The 19530-nt window shown below is 44.2% G+C and overlaps 2 protein-coding genes across 2 annotated transcripts in view; one reads left to right on the top strand and one right to left on the bottom strand.

Moving 5' to 3' along the window:
- LOC310787932 (lysophosphatidylcholine acyltransferase 1) overlaps window positions 1-19530 on the bottom strand; it is a gene marked incomplete at both ends in the record, with an annotated part of 220921 nt that overhangs the window by 154375 nt on the left and 47016 nt on the right. The gene's annotated exons all lie outside the window — the stretch shown is intronic.
- Window positions 14657-15166, top strand: LOC310783616 (protein Dr1-like; the record flags this gene model as incomplete). Its single annotated transcript, XM_083644515.1, has 1 exon — window positions 14657-15166. The coding sequence occupies one exon, from the start codon at window positions 14657-14659 to the stop codon at window positions 15164-15166; it is 510 nt and encodes a 169-aa protein (XP_083500641.1).

Below are 19530 nucleotides of genomic sequence, written 5' to 3'. Positions count from 1 at the left end.
GGACGTCTGTGGACGTCCTAAAATCATAATTCATATTATTCCATAATTCTTCTGTTTAAGGTCGTACCCAGCCAGTGAGCATGAATCCCTTCAAGGGATCACACGGCGCCACCTTAAAAATCACATCGCAGCTGCGCAGTGCAGCCACGTTAAAACCTTGCGACGCTCAGAGGCTCTTTGTAGAGTAGGTTGGTCAGTAGCAGTAGCATTAGCAGTATCCGTAGCAGAAGAAGAGAATAGATTTATAGCATTTAGTAGCATTTAGTAGAATTTAGTAGCATAGCGATTTTAGATTAGTTTGTGAGATTGTGTAGTGAGTGGATTCGAGTGCTTGGTGTGAGGTGAGTGCGTGCGTGGGTGGGTTGTGTCGGGTGTGTCTGAGTGTGCTAGCGAGTGTGCCTGTGTTAGATTTAGCAGTTAGCATTTAGCGTTAGTTAGGTCAGGGTAGATAGCATCTGTGTAAAAAAAAACAAAAAAACAAAAAAAAATTGTCTGTGTGTCTCTGTCTGTCTGTCTGTCTTGTGTGTCTGTTTTGTTAGACTAGCGTTAGTGTTAGACTAGCGTTAGACTAGCGTTAGTCTTAGATTAGCGTTAGTGTACAGTTAGACTAGCGTTAGTTAGATTAGCTGTCATGCCCAAGGCCAGGCGTAAGCGTGGTGGGCCGCTCCCAGGGCCTGGGCAGCTCACACTGCAACAGGCTCTCAGCCGTGCTGTTCGGGAGAGAGATCTCCCTGAAACAGACACGGATGAGCCCGAGGAGACGGCTTCATCATCTCCTGATGACGCCAGAGATGAGGAATGGCAGCCCCCTGGCCCTGGACCTAAGAGGCGAACATTCTTGGACGAGGCGGCTTCCAGAGGTTAGAACCTACATATAGGCTATAGATAGCCTACTTTATTGATCCTTTACAGGAAACTATTACTACTAAAGCTGTAAATGCCAGACGATTGTATGCATAGATGACTTCTCGATTGTTGACAAAAATGTGATATTGTAAGTTCTGATATTGTAAGTCGATTTGAATAAAAGCGTCTGCCAAATGCCGTAATGTAATGTCTAATAATAAAAAGAAGCAGGAGAAAAATAGGAGGTAGAAATGTAAAAAATAAAATAAACACACCCACACACCTTTTATTATTCATCAATTTATTTTCGTCAACACAAAGCTTGGTAAGAATAACGATCCTGCAATTAGTTAGCATACTAATAATACCATGTAAAATATTCAATTTCAGAGTTGGAGCACAGCTCGGAGGAAGAAGACGACGACGTCACACGTCCCCCCAGCGTCACACGTCGTGCGCGCTTGAGCTCCAGTGATGGTGAGATGAAGGCCATTTTAGAATTACAATTATTCATCTGATATTGAAAACAAACTTTTTTTCCTTCAAGAAATGTCAATATATTTTTATAAACTCACTTTTACTATACAGAAGAGTCGGAGGAGGAGGAGGAGGAGGAGGAGGAGGAGGAGGAGGAGGAGGAGGAAGAAGAGCAGCATCTGCCGGCATCTTCAAGCAAAAGAGGTGAGAAGATTATTGGATTTTGTCAAAAAGACAGCTTGTTTACATATCACAATTGTCTGAAGAAAAACCTTTTATTTCATTGTTTTCAGCGGGCAAGTCTCGTCCCTCCCTGGATCCTCCGAGCTGGCGGGATATGGCTGACTGGAGCCCCAAAACGCTGCCATTCACCGCAGTGCCAGGTCCCAGTGCGGCAGCATCACTGCAGTCCGACAAGCCTGTCGACTTTGTGGAACTGTTCCTCTGTGACGAGCTCATGTTGCTGATTGTTGATCAGACCAACAAGTACGCGGAACAGTGTATTGCTGTCATAGAGGAGCTGCGTCTGCCATACTCCAGGGTAAACGCCTGGCAACCGCTGACCCTGGTGGAGCTGAAGCGGTTTCTGGGATTGCTTTTCCTTACTGGCATCGTCAAGAAGCCGAGTTGGGCCGAGTATTGGTCTGTTGATCTGGCGCTTGAAACACCATACTTCGGGAGCACAATGCCACGCAACAGGTTCCAGCTCATTTGGCGGTTTCTCCACTTCAGCGACAATCGGGAGGTCGATGGCAGCGACCGGCTCCACAAGGTTCGTCTTGTCCTTGATCTGCTCCTCTCCAAATTCAAGGAGCTGTACCAGCCGTCACAAAACATCTCGGTGGATGAAGGGATGCTGCACTTTCGAGGACGTTTACGTTTCCGTGTATACAATCCTGCCAAACCCACCAAGTACGGAATCAAGAGTTACATTCTGTGTGATTCAGCCAATGGTTACTGCTACGCCATGAAGCCATACTGTGGAACTCACAGTACCCTGCAGGACACCGTGCGCTTCCTGATTGCCGGCCTCGAGGGGTTTGGATATCGCTTGTGGATGGACAACTTCTACAACAGCGAGTCAATGTGTCGTCTTCTCCTCGGCCTCCAGATCCACTCAGCTGGCACACTCCGTGTCAACAGGGGAGAACCGCCGTCCATCCGCGAGGTAACCACGTCTGACCTGGCAGTAGGTGAACACCGCGCTCGTCACAATGACACAGTGATGGTCCTGGCATGGCGAGACAAACGCATCGTCCGGATGATTTCGACGTTCCACCAGGATGAGATGACAACTGTGGCGGTGAGACAAAAAGGAAACAGTGAGAGAGTCCCCCAGAGGAAGCCAGCATGCGTGGTGGAGTACAACCAGTACATGAGTGGTGTGGATCGCCTGGACCAGAAGATCTCCTATTACCCCTTCATCAGGAAGACTGCAAAATGGAGCTCTAAGTTCGTCATGTACCTGATGCAGATCGCAATGAGCAATGCTTTCATTGTGTACAAGGCACGCAACCCAACGACCAGCTGCAGAACCCTAAAAGACTTCATCCTGTCTGTGCTCAAGTCCTGGACCGCAGATCCCCCTCCTCCTTCAGCCCCTCCCCAACCTCCTCTTCCAGGAAGAGCACCAGCCCACCCACGCAAAAGGTCCGCTTCAGCGAGGCTGGATGTGGACTTCGCGGGGCACGTGCCACTGCCAGTGGCAGACCCAGCCACCAAAACAAAAACAATCTATCGAAAATGTGCGCACTGCGCAGCCCAGGGACTCAGAAAAGAGACCAAGTACGTTTGCCCTGGCTGTGACCACGTACCTCTCTGCCTCTACCCGTGCTACTTTGAGTATCACTCACAGTGATACTTTCCCCGACCCCCCACCCCCCCATCCCCGCTTCAGCCAGTGATGCAGTGTTTAGTTTAGTTTAGTTAGTGTCAACGAGTGTGTGGGCAGTCCATCAAGCTTTAGTATGTTTATTTGCTTTGACAGTTGAAAAGTAGAGACACTGGAGAGAAAGCTGTAGCGGGATTCAGTCCTTCAAGACTACAGTAACGTTACCTCCAAACACAAACTGCCTGCTGTCTGACTGTTGTCAAGCCGTCCAATAGCAGTGTCATTACTGTAACAAGAATAGTAGCAGTTGTAACACAGTAATAGCATCAGTCATGTGTATGCCTTTTTTTCATAAAATGTGTTGGTTCTTTTGAAAAAAAAAAAAAAAAAAAAGCTGGAATCAAATATTTGTAGAAAATAAATGGAAGATTCTTTTCACATACTTGTTGTTATTGACTTGAGTTGAGTTTCCAACCTTTCGTTTGAGGTATTGCATTTTGTTCAACTCTAAGCAGAATTTATTCTGTGGGCTATTATGAAAATACTATGCATAAAAATGTGTTTTAGTTGGAAACTACTTTGAAGGTTTTTTTGAAGAAAATAATACACTGCATGAAATGTTGTGGTGGAATATTTGATTGTTACACACCAAATGAAAGCTTATGAAGTGTACTTTCATCATCAAAAAAAAAAAAGTTGATATCATGTTTCTTTATGGAGAGATGGCCTGCAACATACACCTTGATGCCATAAAAAGCAGCGTCTTGAAGTTGGACTAAGCGGTGTTCAAATATTTGTAAAAAATAAATGAAACATTCTTTTTACATACTTTTTCCCCCAAGGTAAAGTAGACATTCCAACCTTTCATTTAGGAATAGCATTTTATCAAGCAGAATTCATTCTGTGGGCTATTATGAAAATACTATGCATAAAAATGTGTTTTATTTTGAAACTACTTTGAAGGTTTTTTTGAAGAAAAGAATACACTGCATGAAATGTTGTGGTGGAATATTTGATTGTTACACACCAAATGAAAGCTTAGGAAGTGTACTTTCATCATCACAAAAAAAAAAGTTGATATCATGTTTCTTTATGGAGAGATGGCCTGCAACATACACCTTGATGCCATAAAAAGCAGCGTCTTGAAGTTGGACTAAGCGGTGTTCAAATATTTGTAAAAAATCAATGAAACATTCTTTTTACATACTTTTTCCCCCAAGGTAAAGTAGACATTCCAACCTTTCATTTAGGTATAGCATTTTATCACACTTGAAGCAGAATTCATTCTGTGACCTTTGTTTACATAAAAGTGTGTTTATCTCGGAAAGTAAAAAAAAACAGCAGAAAACCCTTGAAAGTGCTCTTCCTGCAGAGGCTGTCATTTCATAATGGAACTGTCTAGAAACAAAATTTCTTCTTTGAGAGAAGCAGGAGTGTCCAATGTTTCATTTGAGTCCAGTCCTGTCAATATACCCCTAATAGAAAAAATTATATAGCTGTTTTCAACTGAATGGAAGTGAACCTGGCACAGGCTCCAGACAATTTTACTGAAGCCCTGTGGCACTCAATGTGTTAACACTTATTGGAACACAAAAACATCGCTGAATGTAGCTTTAAGTAGTTATGGGTCGGCCTATGTGAGTAGATGCAGAACGTCCCAAGGAATCCAGGGGAAAAAAAGGTTTGATTATAGACCCTACGGTTCAAAGGTTATGAACAAAAACATAAAGAGGGCTGTTATAGCACCACCATCTTGTCAATTGGTGGAATTTTTCGTGGATAGTAAAAGACCCCTCTGTGAACCTCCCTAACAAGTTTCGTAGCTGTACCTCGTATGGTTTCTGAGATAGAGCTAATTGAATGTGTTAACATCATTCTCTCTACCCAACATGGAACACTCCTGCTCAGAGTTGCTCTTAAGCTCTATTTATCTGGTCAAATCTCACCGGATTCCTGTTTCCAGTACAATTTTAGCATGTGGTTTTTAACAAAGAAGAGCTGGAGCTGCTCAAAACATAATATGCAAATGAGAGTGAGACCATGAGTGATATACCCACTGTGATACAAGTATAGGTGTGTCTGATGTCTGTACAATAGCGTGCGTGCGTCAAGTCAAGTGTCAAGTGTCATACAAGAAGGAAGGCTGGCCATAATGACAATGAATCCGCACTTCCTGCCGCCCTTCAAAATCAAACAATTTAGAAGGTACAAGTACTGAATGCTGCTATAGCGCCCCCTTTTGGTCGAATTGCACCAAATTTGACACGCATGGTCTGGGATGGTCTCCGAAGACCTCCTGCAAGTTTCGTGAAGATTCCTTCATCGGTAATGAAGTTATGACAATTTAGCTGATAGGCCACGCCCTCTCACAACTTTAACGATTAATATCTCCGAAACTAAAGGAGATTTCAAAGGTTTCAAAAAGGCAGGTTGTAGAGCTTGCTCCAGAGAGGCTTCCTGGCGATTCTAGTGCAAATCGGTCCAACGGTCTAGGAGGAGATGTCAAAAATGTGTTTTCCAAACTTTTCCAAATATCTCAAAAACTTTCCAGGTGGACATTGAGGGTCCTTGAGGCAAATTTGTAGAGCATGTTCACCTGAACATCTGGAAAAAAAAAGTTTGAAAATCGGACCAACGGCGTGGAAGTTATGGCCTTTAACGTAAAACCGTGGATTATAGCGCCACCTTCAGGCCGATTCGAAAAATCTTTTTTGAGCACCTACCAGCCAACAATATCTGTCATTGGGCCAGGTTTCAGGTCTCTACCATTTACCAACTCACGGGAATTTGCGTCGGGGCAGATGAAAAAGAAGAAGAATAATAATAATATATTCGGATTTACAAAAACAATAGGGTTTCAGCCCCTTCAGGGCTTGAACCCCTAATAAACCGGGTGAAAAACAATAGGGTTTCAGCCCCTTCAGGGCTTGAACCCCTAATAATAAACCAGCACAAAAACAATAGGGTTTCAGCCCCTTCAGGGCTTGAACCCCTAATAATAAACCAGCACAAAAACAATAGGGTTTCAGCCCCTTCAGGGCTTGAACCCCTAATAATAAACCAGCACAAAAACAATAGGGTTTCAGCCCCGAATAAACCGTCACAAAAACAATAGGGTTTCAGCCCCTTCAGGGGTCTTGAAGGAGCACATCCATCTTCTTCACATCTAGTTTACAGAATTGCTGTGGGTTGCATACAAGACAACAATCACAACCCATGGGGATTATCACATGGAGAGAACGGGAGAGGAAAAATAAAGGTAACAAGGCTTTCAATATTCATCTGATCGACTTTATGGATCACAGAGGCACCATCATGTATTAGGTACAAGGCTAATTCTTATCTTTTGGTTCCCATTTTTTGTCAAGCAAATTATTCCCATGAAGTAGCCTAATTAGCGTCCATTCTGAAAGTGCCCGCATGTCAAACAGCTGCAGTCTGCATAACGTTACTCGTCATCAGGGCAGTAGGCTATAAATGCACATGAATAATATAACGTTAGTAGTTTTTGTAAGGGAACGCACAACAGGCTAGTCAGATTGCAGTTCTGGAGCTGGTTTCCCCAATTGAACCCAAGTACGGCATTTTAAACATTCTCCATTAGCCTACTCGCGCCTGGGAAGACGTTCAGATCCAGCTCCTTCAGTCACCAGCCAGACTCCAGCCAGACTCCAGCAGACCCGCTGGAATAGCACGTATTACATGATACAGTGTCTCACCGAGCAGAAGCGGGCTCTGGGGGTATATGGATCAGAATATGAGCTCCCCGACAACCTCAGCGCACATCAGTGGGCCATCCTGGAAAAGTCTCTTACTGTCCTGTCCCCGTTTGAGCAGTTAACCAAAAGAGTGAGCAAAGCTGATGCCCTGGCCTCAGATGTGATACCTGCTGTGACTGTGCTTCGTCGACTTTTGACCACAGAAACAGAAGAGGACCAAGGCATCAAAACAATGAAAGCAACTCTGGCTGCAGCCGTGACGAGACGCTTCTCTGACACAGAAACAAACCCACTCTACAGCATCGCAACTGTGCTCGATCCGAGGTAAAGTAAAGTGTGTGTGTGTGTCTGTATGAGAGTGAGTGAGTGAGTGAGTGAGTGTGTGTGTGTGTGTGTGTGTGTGTGTGTGTGTGGTAGTGTTGTCACGGTTTTCGGTACTTAGTCGGTACTACATTGTTCGGTACCTGTTTTTGCATGGTACCGAGGGGATCGTTTTTTTTTTCTTTTTTCCAATAAACAATACTTTAGGGCTACATGCCACTGGTGTTGCACTGTCTGCACTCACTGCCATACAGAGTTGAATTTAAGAAGCAGAAGCACATTGTTTTGTTTTAAAGTTGAAGGCTACATGCCATTTGTTCATTGGAAATGGTTGCATACTTTAATAAAGGAGAATATGTTGAAGAAATATCAGTCTGTTTTTTTTACCGTGGTACCGAAATTGGTACCGAGTACCGTGGAAATTCACTAGTACCGGTACCGACTACTGAATTATTGGTACCGTGACATCACTAGTGTGTGGCTATCACTGTCTCAACATTGTAGGTCATTTAGCACAGTGGTTCCCAACCACCGGGCCCCGGACGGTGCCGGTCCGCAAAGCAAAGGTGTTGAACTTATCAGAATCAGGAACCTTCAAGTAGGCTACAATTTCAGAGCATGAAGTGAAACATGTAGGCTATATGCTTATTGCTTTCACATTAATGTGCTTTATGAGATTATCAGTAGGACTGCACAATACAGTTTTAATATTTATTATTCTATTTTGAGTAAATTCTGTAGAATATCGCAATATATCGCATTATGTATCGCATCGCAATATATCATGATACAATCGTATCGTGACCCAAGTATCGTGATACGTATCGTATCGTGAGATCCTTGCCAATACCCAGCCCTAGTCACGTTAGTATTATATTCACTAAATTTAGCTTCAAACGGCCACAATTTTTCACCGGCAACCTTCGGTCGTTGGCATGCGCACGTCAGCCCGTGTTGGCCTGGCCTGCATGGTATCTAATTATGGTCCCAGTCTGCCCCTGCTTGGCTGCATCTGACTTGACAACTTGCAGAGTGGCCCCCCCAACGTGAAATAAAGTGTGACTGAGCTCCAGCTAAATTGTCAAATAGCGCTGTCCAGTGATCTTAGTTAACCCATTGATACCGGATGCAGCATTTGCGTGTATATCCCTTTAACACCGACGGCAACGGGCGTGTCATTTTACCTTTCATGCCGGCTGCGACACATATGCGTAGTACGTGTATATCACTGTTTCAAGACATGTGACCGATTACATGCATCATGATTTGCTGAAATAGACGTGGCGGAGGTGAAATGCATTGTGGGTTTTGTAGTTTTTTATTTTTATTGTTGCCTCGACCCTGTGGACAGTTTTTCAAAGCTCGAACTACACAGAACATCAAGGAAGCGCCGGTCCAGCAATACTTCCCATTAAACTTTAGGATGAAATTAATGCTGCTGACCTAATTTCAGATTTATTTATCTCATGTTCCAATCTGCAATAGCCTCAAGGTTTTACTGCATGTTCTTCTGCTGCACGGTGGCAATTCTGCATGGCCGCGTCTCAGACAGTAAGCTAAGTGAATGCTAACGCTGATGAACTGAACTTACTTTGAGGACGAAGACATCCATGAATAAGAAGATTCCACACCCATATTATGATGTGACTGTTGACACGCTAGCCAAGGCTCATTGGGTGAGTGACTTTTGGCGAATTTGCCGTATTTCAAGACGACTGCAAAACGGAGGTCGCTAACGTTACTTTTTTAACGATAACGTTAGGCTGCAGTAATTGTCAAGAGTTCAACAAAACCTATTTCCTCAGCTTCTATAGTAGCTATCAACATGAAATAAAAAGCATTTGAGAGCTTAAACCCGTGGCTTTTTAGTTGGAAGGGTTACATTTGCTGTAATCTTGATTAACATTTCTTAAAATGCGTTAGAATCTTTATTTTTATTTTTGGGGGTTAAAAAAAAAAAAAAAAAAAATTAACGTTAGGGCAAATATAATACGAAAAGCCAAAGGGTTAAGCTCTCAAATGCTTTTTATTTTATGTTTATATGTGCTATAGAGCCTGAGATATGAAGGTTTTAGTGAACGCCGACCGCTCTGGCAACTTCTCCGAAAAAGGCCGGTTTACAGGGGCTGTTTACAAACGTGCAGTAGGTTTAGAGGGCCAGTCTAGAGAAGGCGCGCCGGTATCAATGGGTTAAGTGAGATTTCTAAGAGATTTTTATGTGGCTATAATGGTAGGCTATAATGAGTCACGCATTCGGAAATAAGTATCACGGCAGTGATACTCAACATGCGCTCCGCGATAGGGTGCAGAGCGGCCCCCCGACAATTTCCGAATTCACAATGAAAACTAAGGTTAAATAAAATTTTACTGAGCTCCAGCTAAATTGTCAAATATGGCTGTCTGCTCGCCACCCAGGCACTTACAGTATATGTATTAACTATGCAAAAAAGATGTGACTAAACTCCGGCTGACAGCCCAAAATCCTACAATCTGCTACAGAAAAATTTATATTAATGTTTATTGACTGGCCCCTTGCCTCCTGTCATTTTGCAAAAGTGGCCCCCAGGCCAAGCAAGTTGAGTATCCGTGCTCTAGGGCCCCGCCACTTCCAAAAACCCCCATCCTGTGTAAGTAGGGTTCCCAGAGTAAAACCTGGCTATTTCCACAACTGCTTATGGATGAGCATCATGTCAAGTCAAGTTTATTTATATAGCCCTAATTCACAAGCATGTCTCAGAGGGCTTCACAGAAAATATGTCTAGCTAATTCTAGCTGACAACAGTAGCAAGAATATACAGAATAAAGATCATCATCTGCTGCATGCCATCGAGAACCGTTGGCACTATTGTGCAGTGCAGTGCCCTGTTTTCGTGCAATTCGGCATAGCGCCACCTACTGGCAACATAAAAAATGCTGTTTATCTCAAGAACCCGATCGACTTCCACTTTGGGGAGTGCACTTAGGGGGACTCAAGGGAGTGCAGGGAGCTGAATTCTGTGCAATTTGGCATAGCGCCACCTACAGGCAACACAAAAAGCGGTTTATCTCGATAGCCATTCATCTGATCGACTTCAAACTTGGCAAGTGTGCTGCTGGGAACCGGACATAGAGCAGTGCCGAATTTTGTGCAATTCAGCACAGCGGCACCTACTGACAACACAAAAAGTGGTTTATCTTGAGAACCGTTCATCCGATTGACTTCAAACTTGGGGAGTGTGCTCCTGGGAACTCGAAGTAGTGTGGTAGGGCTGCCACAAACGATTATTTTGATAGTCGACTAGTCACCGATTATTTTAACGATTAGTCGACTAATCGGATCATATCGCACAATTACTCAATCGCTCTGATTTAGCTATCATCAGCTTCTAAATTTAGCTTCAAGTTGTTTTAAGCATGTGCCAAATAAAAATAAAGACAATTAATGATGATAATTCACTCAAAAATAATATTTTCATGAACTTTAACACTTTGAGTGCCACGCCCTTGGGCAAAAGGTTGCTGTACTGTGCCACATAGGCCGCAATGCATTTTAATATAGCCATATCATTTTTTGTGTTCCTCTTATATGGACAACCAATAGCCTCAATGAAACTTTGAACCCTTCTGTTTCATTTAAAAAAAAAAACTGTTTATAAACCGTTCCATTTTGGAAATACACCCCTCTGAAAAAGAGTGTTTTCGACCGAAAAGAGCATGCTGAAATTAGTTTCTGAGATAATCACATCTTTATGTTAGAAAGGCGACAGAATGAATTCTGCTTTGAGTTGAACAAAATGCTATAGCTGAAATGAAAGGTTAGAATGTCTAGTTTACCTGCGGGAAAAAGTATGTCAATAGAATGTGTTGTTTATTTTCTACAAATATTAGTATACAGCTTGGTCTAACATCAAAATGCTCACTTTCATGGGGTCATGCTGGATGTTGAAGTCCATATTTCCACAAAGAAAGAAGATATCAACTTTTTTTTTTTCTGGATGAAACTACACATTCTAAGCTTTCATTTTTTGTGTAACATAACAATATTCAAACACAAAATTTCCTGCATTGTTTTATTTTCTTGAAAAGAACCTGCGTGCGCAGACCCTACACCTTCTTGCTGGTCTTGATTTACTGCTGGTGGGCATCAGATAGCCTATTCTAGCTTGTTTGCTCATTATGCATCGAGCCTGCTGTAGTGGCCTGCGTGCTCCACCCCCCTCCTCCCCCTCCTTCGTGGTGGGAGGAGTGTCTCTGCTGCGTTTGCTCTGTTTGATCTGCACTGAAAAAGTCCGCTGCCTGCATCCCCCTGCTTTTTTACAGCATGTCGCCAGCTCCCAGCTGAGAATAATGTAATTTTTCAGAAAGACCCTGGTGTCGCCGTGTCGGCAACTAAATCATATGGATGGACTATCGCAGCGGACACGGTAGGGGCTCAATTATGGCAGCAGATGACTGCTGTTCACAGGCACAGCTAACGGTATGCACGCTTCATGCATATCATTGCGATTTCCGTTTCCTCATCACTTCTATCTTTTCTCCTGGCCTTTGTCTAATCGGGAGGGCACTGTCGCCACCTAAGGGTTCTGTAAAATAGGTTAGACACATTCAATAGCTCCCATATTGTAAGAGGCGATGTAAGAGGCTTAGATCGACATTCCCCCGTCAAAATATGAATTTGGAGTTATTGACGCCATTTGGCGTCGCTGGCAGCGTACGGTAAATTTCTCTTGACGCCATATGGCGTCGCTGGCACTCAATGTGTTAAAGTTTAGAGCATGTAGCAGCATATTTATTTCTGGCATCAATGTACTTAATAATAAATTATAAAAATATATAGTATAGAAAACATATAGTGCAATGAAATATGTACTATCCATTGAATGAATAATGCTAAATAAAATTAGGGCACTACTACATGGAATGGAAATGCAAACCAAAAACTATTCACTATGTATGCAACCAAAATATCAACAAAAATAAATAGTTTCAGTCTTCTCAGGCATCAAACACATTTTTAAATGTCGTAAGTAGAGTGCAAACTGCGGAGTAAAATGAGGTTTCCAGTATTCCCGTCAGCAACACATGAGCTTAACATTGCTATGATGCTATGCTACGATGCTATGAACGTTGGAGCAGGCTTTTAACGTTAATATCATTAGCCAATAGCTAACGTTAGCAGCTAAAACTTAACGTTGCGGTTGCCAGTGAGCTAACAAGCTAATTAGCCTTCATCTGCATTCGCCACAACGTGCTTCCTTTTGAGATGCTCGCGCATCATACTCGTGCTGCCATGATAAGCGAGTTCAGCTTATTTCGCAGATTTTGCACTTCACATTATTGTGGGTGAAATGCTCCCACACTTTGGACGTATGAGGACGGCTAGACATTTTTTCTGTGGAGAAGCACTGGGAGCTGCTTTTTTTTCCGGTCACGGTGATGTCACGTTTCCCCCGGATGATCGGTACTGTGCATGTGCATCAAAGACAGGACGGAGACGCCTGGATGCCAAGCCAGCCAGTGAAGCCATCGCAGGCAGCAGCTTCGCGGAAACAAAACAAACTTTTTTTTCAGCTAAAAAAAAATATGCAATGACGTCGACTACCAAATACGTCGGCGAAGATTTTGGTAATCGACGTTGTCGCGACTAGTCGACTAATCGTGGCAGCCCTATAGTGCGGCGCTGAATTTTTGACATAGTGTCACCTACTGGCAACACAAAAAGCAGTTTATCTCGAGAAACATTTGTCCGATTGTGACTTAAAACTTGGGGAGTGCGCTGCTCGGACCCCGATGGAGTGCGGTGCCGCATTTAATGCAATTTTGACTTATTCCAGGACTGTCTGTATGTCTGTCCTTCGCGTATCTCGAGAACCGCACTGCACTAGTTCTGTATAATTCCAGGATTGATGCATTTTAGGACTGAACATAGCAAAGACCTGTTTTCTTTGTAGTGCTTGAGACTTGAGGAAATCAATGCATCTGGGCGTGAGTTGTAGGGTTGTTTAATTAATTACTAATGTTATGCGCAAACGATTATATGCCGTGAACGTTAGGCAGTTATCGCCCATTATGTATTTTTAGCAACTTGTTTTCAGACTCTGCATGTCAATGCGATTCACTTAAGGCTATGCTCAGACAGTGAAGTACAGCTGTGTGGTTAGTTTTCACAACTCCCCATTGTGTGGTCATCCCCAAATTCGCCCCACCCCTGCCCCCTCTCTACTTTACACCTGAAGGTGCTCCTCATGTCTGAAAGGGTACACAAGGGGTCATTCACACCCCCATTTCCATCAACGGGTCATCTGTCGACATAGTCGACAGCTTTAAATTCCTGGGCACACACATCACAAACACACTCACATGGTCTCTCAACACCAAGTGCATCCTCAAGAAGGCACAGCAGCGACTGTACTTTCTGAGGCGCCTCAAGAAATTTGGCTTGAGCACCAAAGGCCTTGTGAATTTCTATCGCTGTACCATAGAAAGTGTTCTGACAGGGTGTATCACAGTGTGGTACGGCAACCTGACCGCCCAGGACTGCAGACTGCTGCAGAGGACTGTGAAGACAGCAGCTAAAATCATTGGCACAGATCTACCAAACCTCCATAACATCTTCACCACTCGCTGTAAAATGAAAGCCAAAAACATTATCAAAGACACCAGCCACCCCGCTCATACCCTGTTCTCACTCCTCCCTTTCAAAAAACGCTACCGGAGCATCAAATCACACACCACCCGTCTCAGTAACAGCTTTTTCCCTCAGGCAGTCAGGCTGCTGAACAGTTGACTGACACACACTGCAACGCACTGTCACTTTGTTGTGGACCATTATTGTATTGTACTGTATCGTGGTTTGTGTTATGTCTACACGCACTGTGTACAGACAGGTCTGTATCACGTGTAGCCTACATAGTTATGTAGGTCTACACCCTTTTTCTGTCGGTCTTTGTGACCATGTCCTTGTGTATGTAAGGCTGAGGGTGCTCAGAGCATAAAGAATTTCATTGTATTATACATTGTATTATACATATGACAATAAACTACTTGAACTTGAACTTGAACTTCACGTATCCCCCGGGTCAGGCTCAGGGCAAGCAACCCTGACCGGAGTTCATGTCTGGAAGTGGCTTAGAGCTGTATGACATTATTGGCAATTTATGACCTCATCACTCTGACATAATCAGTGATTTATGACATTATCAGTGATATATGACATCACAATAGTAGTGACCTGGCCACCAGGCCGAGGCATCTAGAACTGTATGACATCATCGGCGACCTGGCCACTCGGCCCCTAGTGGCCACGTATGACATCACCTGGCCACTTTCTTTCAGTGATGTCACCAGTTATGTCACTCGGGCAATTGTGATGTCATCAGTGATGTCACTCGAGCCATTGTGTAGATGGACATCAGTTAACTTCTTACACAAGGTCAGCTGTGAATCGGAGCCCTTATATTTGTTTGTTGTCAAACTGCCTGCCATGATGGCTTCTTTTGGAAATGATGACGACATCACCATACCGAGGGCAGCTATCAACAAGATGATAAAAGAAACCCTCCCCAATGTACGAGTGGCCAATGACGCACGAGAGCTCGCGGTGAACTGCTGCACAGAGTTCATACACCTCATATCTTCAGAGGCCAATGAAATATGCGACAAGTCGGAAAAGAAGATCATATCTCCTGCGCATGTTATCAACGCGCTTGAGAGCCTTGGTTTTGCATGCTACATCCCAGAGGTGAAAGACGTCCTGCAGGAGTGTCAGACTGTAGCGCTGAAGAGGAGGAAGGCCAGCTCTCGCCTGTGGAACCTGGGCATCCCAGAGGAGGAGCTCCTCAAACAGCAGCAGGACCTGTTTGAGAAGGCACGGCAGCAGCAGGCACAGCTGGCCCAGCACCAGTGGTTGCAGATGCAGCAGGCTGCCCATCAGATCGCAGCAGCATCTGCCCAACAGGCTGCTTCCTCCCAGGATGAAGAAGAGGACATGTGAACCCAGGACACAATTAAACCATGTCTGAATCCCTCCCTTGGACACTGTCAGCATAAATTGCTCAGTACTGTTAATGGCAGAGACCCCAGATGTCTTTTGACAACTGCCGTACATCAGTCCAACTTCAACTGAAGTACATTTCCACTTCCTACTGCAGAGTTGGTCTGGAGTCTTAATAAAAAGATTGGTAGAAGCTACGAGCCACGCTATGCACAACACCAGGGCCTTCCAAACTCATGTTACGGTTCAGCCGCAAACTGGACACACACTTGAAATGCTGTCACAAACAAATTCCACACATCCACAGCATCTGCAGTTCTTGGTATCTAGATAAACGTGCAAAATGGAGGAGTGTTGAGATTAAAGGACGGCTTTTCCGTGGGGAATATGAATATATATTAAATCTCACGCCCCTAAGGTTTTCGAATCCGTTGAAATTTTTGAAATTGGTTGTTTACAGCCAGAGATATCAAGCATCTCTCACATTATTTCCATGTCGCTCTGACGCAAAACGCGTCAGAGCGACAAGTCCAGCCTTGCGGAAGTCGAGCATCTATGAACTACACTACTTGTGGGCCTGTGGTGCCATGGCCATGGAAGCACTCACAAACACGGGACTGGCGGCATTGGAAAGCTCGTCAAATTTTACATCTAGTAGTAGGTGCGTTGAAATCGAAATCAACGCTGAGCAATGTACCCGTTTTTACATATTTTTACATAAAATAGTTACAACATCAGATGCGCGTAACTCCTACGAAAATGCCTTAAAATGCATGAAAAAAAAATTATGAAGACATCTCCCGACATATATACTTCGGTTTAAATTTGGTGCAATTTGGAGGCAATTTTATTTTGGATTTTTTCTTCTTCTCGTAATGTATTATTGTCGAAGCCTTCTTCTTCTTCTTTGAGTTTTATGGCGGTTGGCAAACATATGTGCATTACCGCCACCTACTGGAGTTTGATATCAGCCAAATGCCTGAGGGGTGGGCATGGAAACGAAGGCCACGCGAGCCCAGTGCATTGTGGGAAATGTAGGATTTCGAGTCCCCGCACCAGCCCTCCCCCACACAGAGTGGATTTCTGTTGATATCTTTGGCTGTGAAGAAGCAATTTCAAAAATTTCAACGGATTCGACAACCTTAGGGGCGTGAGATTTAATATATATTCATATTCCCCACGGGAAAGCCATCCTTTAAGGGCTAAGTGGTAGGGACAAGGGGTGTATTAGGATTGGGCCCATATAGCATTTCACTTGGACCAAAACTAGGTTGTTCCAAGTACCCGTTGTCCATGCGTGTGTGTGCGTGCTACAGCTGGCCTGGCATAACCAATCATACATCCCCATGCCTAAACCCAATCAATCACTCATGTCCCCCCGGCCAATCCATCCTAGCATGGACCATTTTGACCAATCATCATCCCATGCCCTAAACCCAACCAATCATCTCTCCTCATGGCCCTCCTGCTGATGTATTGATAATTTGTCCTCAGGGTTGTGAGTCAGTCAGCCTCAGACAGAGCCAGATGTAGGGCTGGCCCTGCTGTTGCGGTCCAGCTAAAGAAACTTTTTTCTCCAAAGTCTCATTGCTATATACCCCTTCCACATAATGCAATGTGGTATCCAACCTGCACCACTGATTATGTCAACAGACCAGTGGTTCCCAACCTTGGGGTTGCAACCCCAAACGGGGTCGCATGGAATCAGTCCTGCAGGTAACGCGCAAAAACGTTGTGTAACAGGTAAAACAAAAATGTAAATTGACAGGTACGGACGGGTAAGAATTAACTAAATTCGGGCGGGCAGCAAGTGAGTGCGTTTTATTTATTTATCTTATGAAATGTATCTTATTTTCAAAATCTACACACAACCTCCGACCTCGACGCACATACAGGTAAATCTTCACTAGATGCACTGCGAGACACAGAGGGGCCGGACGCAACAGGTGGCAGCAGAAAAATGGATGAGATAAAAGCGAAAATAGCGAGCGGTGAATACCACATTGTGGACAATACATCCTCAATGGCCAAGTCGGACGTTTGGGAGAAGTTTGGTGTGGTCAGAGACTCTGAGAACAACATTATTATTGGTGTCGCTGCTTGCGTGCCAAAAGGTTTGAGCCTTGCACACACAGGGAGTGCTTCCAGGCAGTCAGACTAGCAGTTAATCAATGCATAGCCTTCCAATAGAGTACCGCAGGGATGACGTATTTTTGTAGTCGGAACGCGGAAGTCCCGGACTTCCGGGTTCTTCACTGTTTCTGCCTATGGTATTTTTGAATGGGTTTTTAGCGCGATGCTTCAAATGAGGCCTGTGGGCAACGCAAGCTTATTCAAACGCGAACCTGTGTTCAGCAGGATAATCTTCACACATGAGGAGCACTTTCATGAGTTTTGAAGCATAAATGCGAGCCCTAGAAGTAAAGCTCTTTCAAGACTTTTCAAGACCCCGCAAATACCCTGGTTAGACTCCCGCTACGTGCTACCAGGCCAAAAACATTTTAGTGACGTTGTTTTGTCCCGTCTGTACAACGCTACACGTAAACGAGTGACAAAGCAGCTGGAGGATGTGCCGTTCTACTCTGCTACGACGGACATGTGGTCCAGCCGGACTATGGAGCCATACATGAGTTTGACAGCGCATTTTATCACTGACGAATGGAATCTGGAAAGCGTCTGTCAGCCTACAAACCTCTTACTTCCCAGATGAGCACAAAGGCGAAGAGAGATCGCCCAGGGGTTGAGTGAAGCACTTGAGTCCTGGAACCTGAGTGAAGACCGTCTCGTTTGCATGACAACAGACAGCAGCTCCAATATCATAAAGGCTCTGAAAGTGAATGAGTGGCCCAACCTACAGTGCTTTGGGCACAAACTGCACGCCATCGCTAAGTGTCTAAAATGGCAATGCATAGCTGCATTTATTTATCTGAACTGTAGTGCTTTAAAAACAACTTACTGATTGCTAGATTAATGAAGCAAGCAAGCCATAACCAACATTCTTAATTACTTAAATTATTACTACTAGTATGAAAAAGGTGATTTTAAGACTTGTATAAAAATATTTGTATTTCATTTCAATCAAAGATACATATTTCCTCAAAATGCACACATGCATAGTTACATGATACATTACAGCATAATAGTATAACATAACACAGTGTGTGTGTGTGTGTGTGTGTGTGTGTGTGTGTGTGTGTGTGTGTGTGTGTGTGTGGTTTGTGCCTTTTTATGCATCAACATTTTGAAAGGTGAAACAAAATTTTAAACAAAAAAAGACATCTGGACTCTGGAAATAGCCTAGTCTCTTATGTGAATGTAGTCCATGTGATGTCACAGTGTTGTTTGTTTCTTCGATATTTCTTTTTATACAGAAAATGTTGTGATGGACTCACGGATTGATCGTGCCATCGGGGTTTGTAAGAAGGTTGTCAGTTCTTTTTCATATAGTTGGAAAAGAAGAAGAGATCTGACTGCAATACAGACTGAGCTCGGTCTACCTGTTCATCAGTTGATAGAAGAGTCCTAGAACAAGAGAAAGCCATAGCACGTGTCCTGGGGTCAGACAAGAAATGCAGGCACCTCGTGCCCACCTGGCAAGACCTTGAGGTTTTAGAGTCGGTGAATAAAGCTGTTAAACCACTGCAAGATTTCACTGATGCTCTGTCTGGGGAGAGTTACGTGACTGTCTCTTTCATCAAACCAACACTCGGCATGTTCAGAAGCAGTCTCCTCAAGCCAGACGACGACGACACTGAGCTCACAAAAACAATCAAAGGAAACATTCTGAGTTACATGCTTGAAAAATACAGTGAGCCTGTCAAAGATGAACTCTTGGACATGGCCTCACTTTATGGATCCCAGGTTCCGCACGACGTACATTGACCATAACAAGGTGGAACACATGAAGAAGAGAGCTGTCACAGAGCTGCTGTCTCTGGCCACTGACAACACCACAGCACAGCCTGGCCCAGCTGTGCAGGTGCGCCAGGAGGAGGATGAGGAGGAAGAAGCAGCAGCAGCAGCAGCTCAGCCTGGCCCTGCGCCGAAAAAAGAGGAGGAGCTTGGCAAGCTTCTTCCAGAAAAATAAAGTGCCCCTTTCCTCCCTGTCAGAGGCAGACAAAATTGGAACTGAACTGGCAACCTACCTGTTGATCCCTGAGGTAAGCGAGGATGCTGATCCACTTCAGTGGTGGAAGAAACACGAAGAAAACTTCCCAAGGCTCAGCAAGCTAGCCAAGAAATACCTCTCAATCCCTGCAACGAGTGCTGCGTCAGAGAGGCTCTTTAGTGTTGGAGGGAACATTGTAACATGCCACAGGGCATCCCTCAAGCCAGATTCCGTAGACAGGCTCGTGTTTCTTGCA

This window comes from Poromitra crassiceps, assembly GCF_964638095.1.
Source record: "Poromitra crassiceps genome assembly, chromosome: 1".
NCBI classification, from domain to species: Eukaryota; Metazoa; Chordata; class Actinopteri; order Beryciformes; family Melamphaidae; genus Poromitra; species Poromitra crassiceps.
The sequence above is the reverse complement of the archived record's forward strand: the minus strand, read 5'-3'. Positions and strand labels throughout refer to the sequence as shown.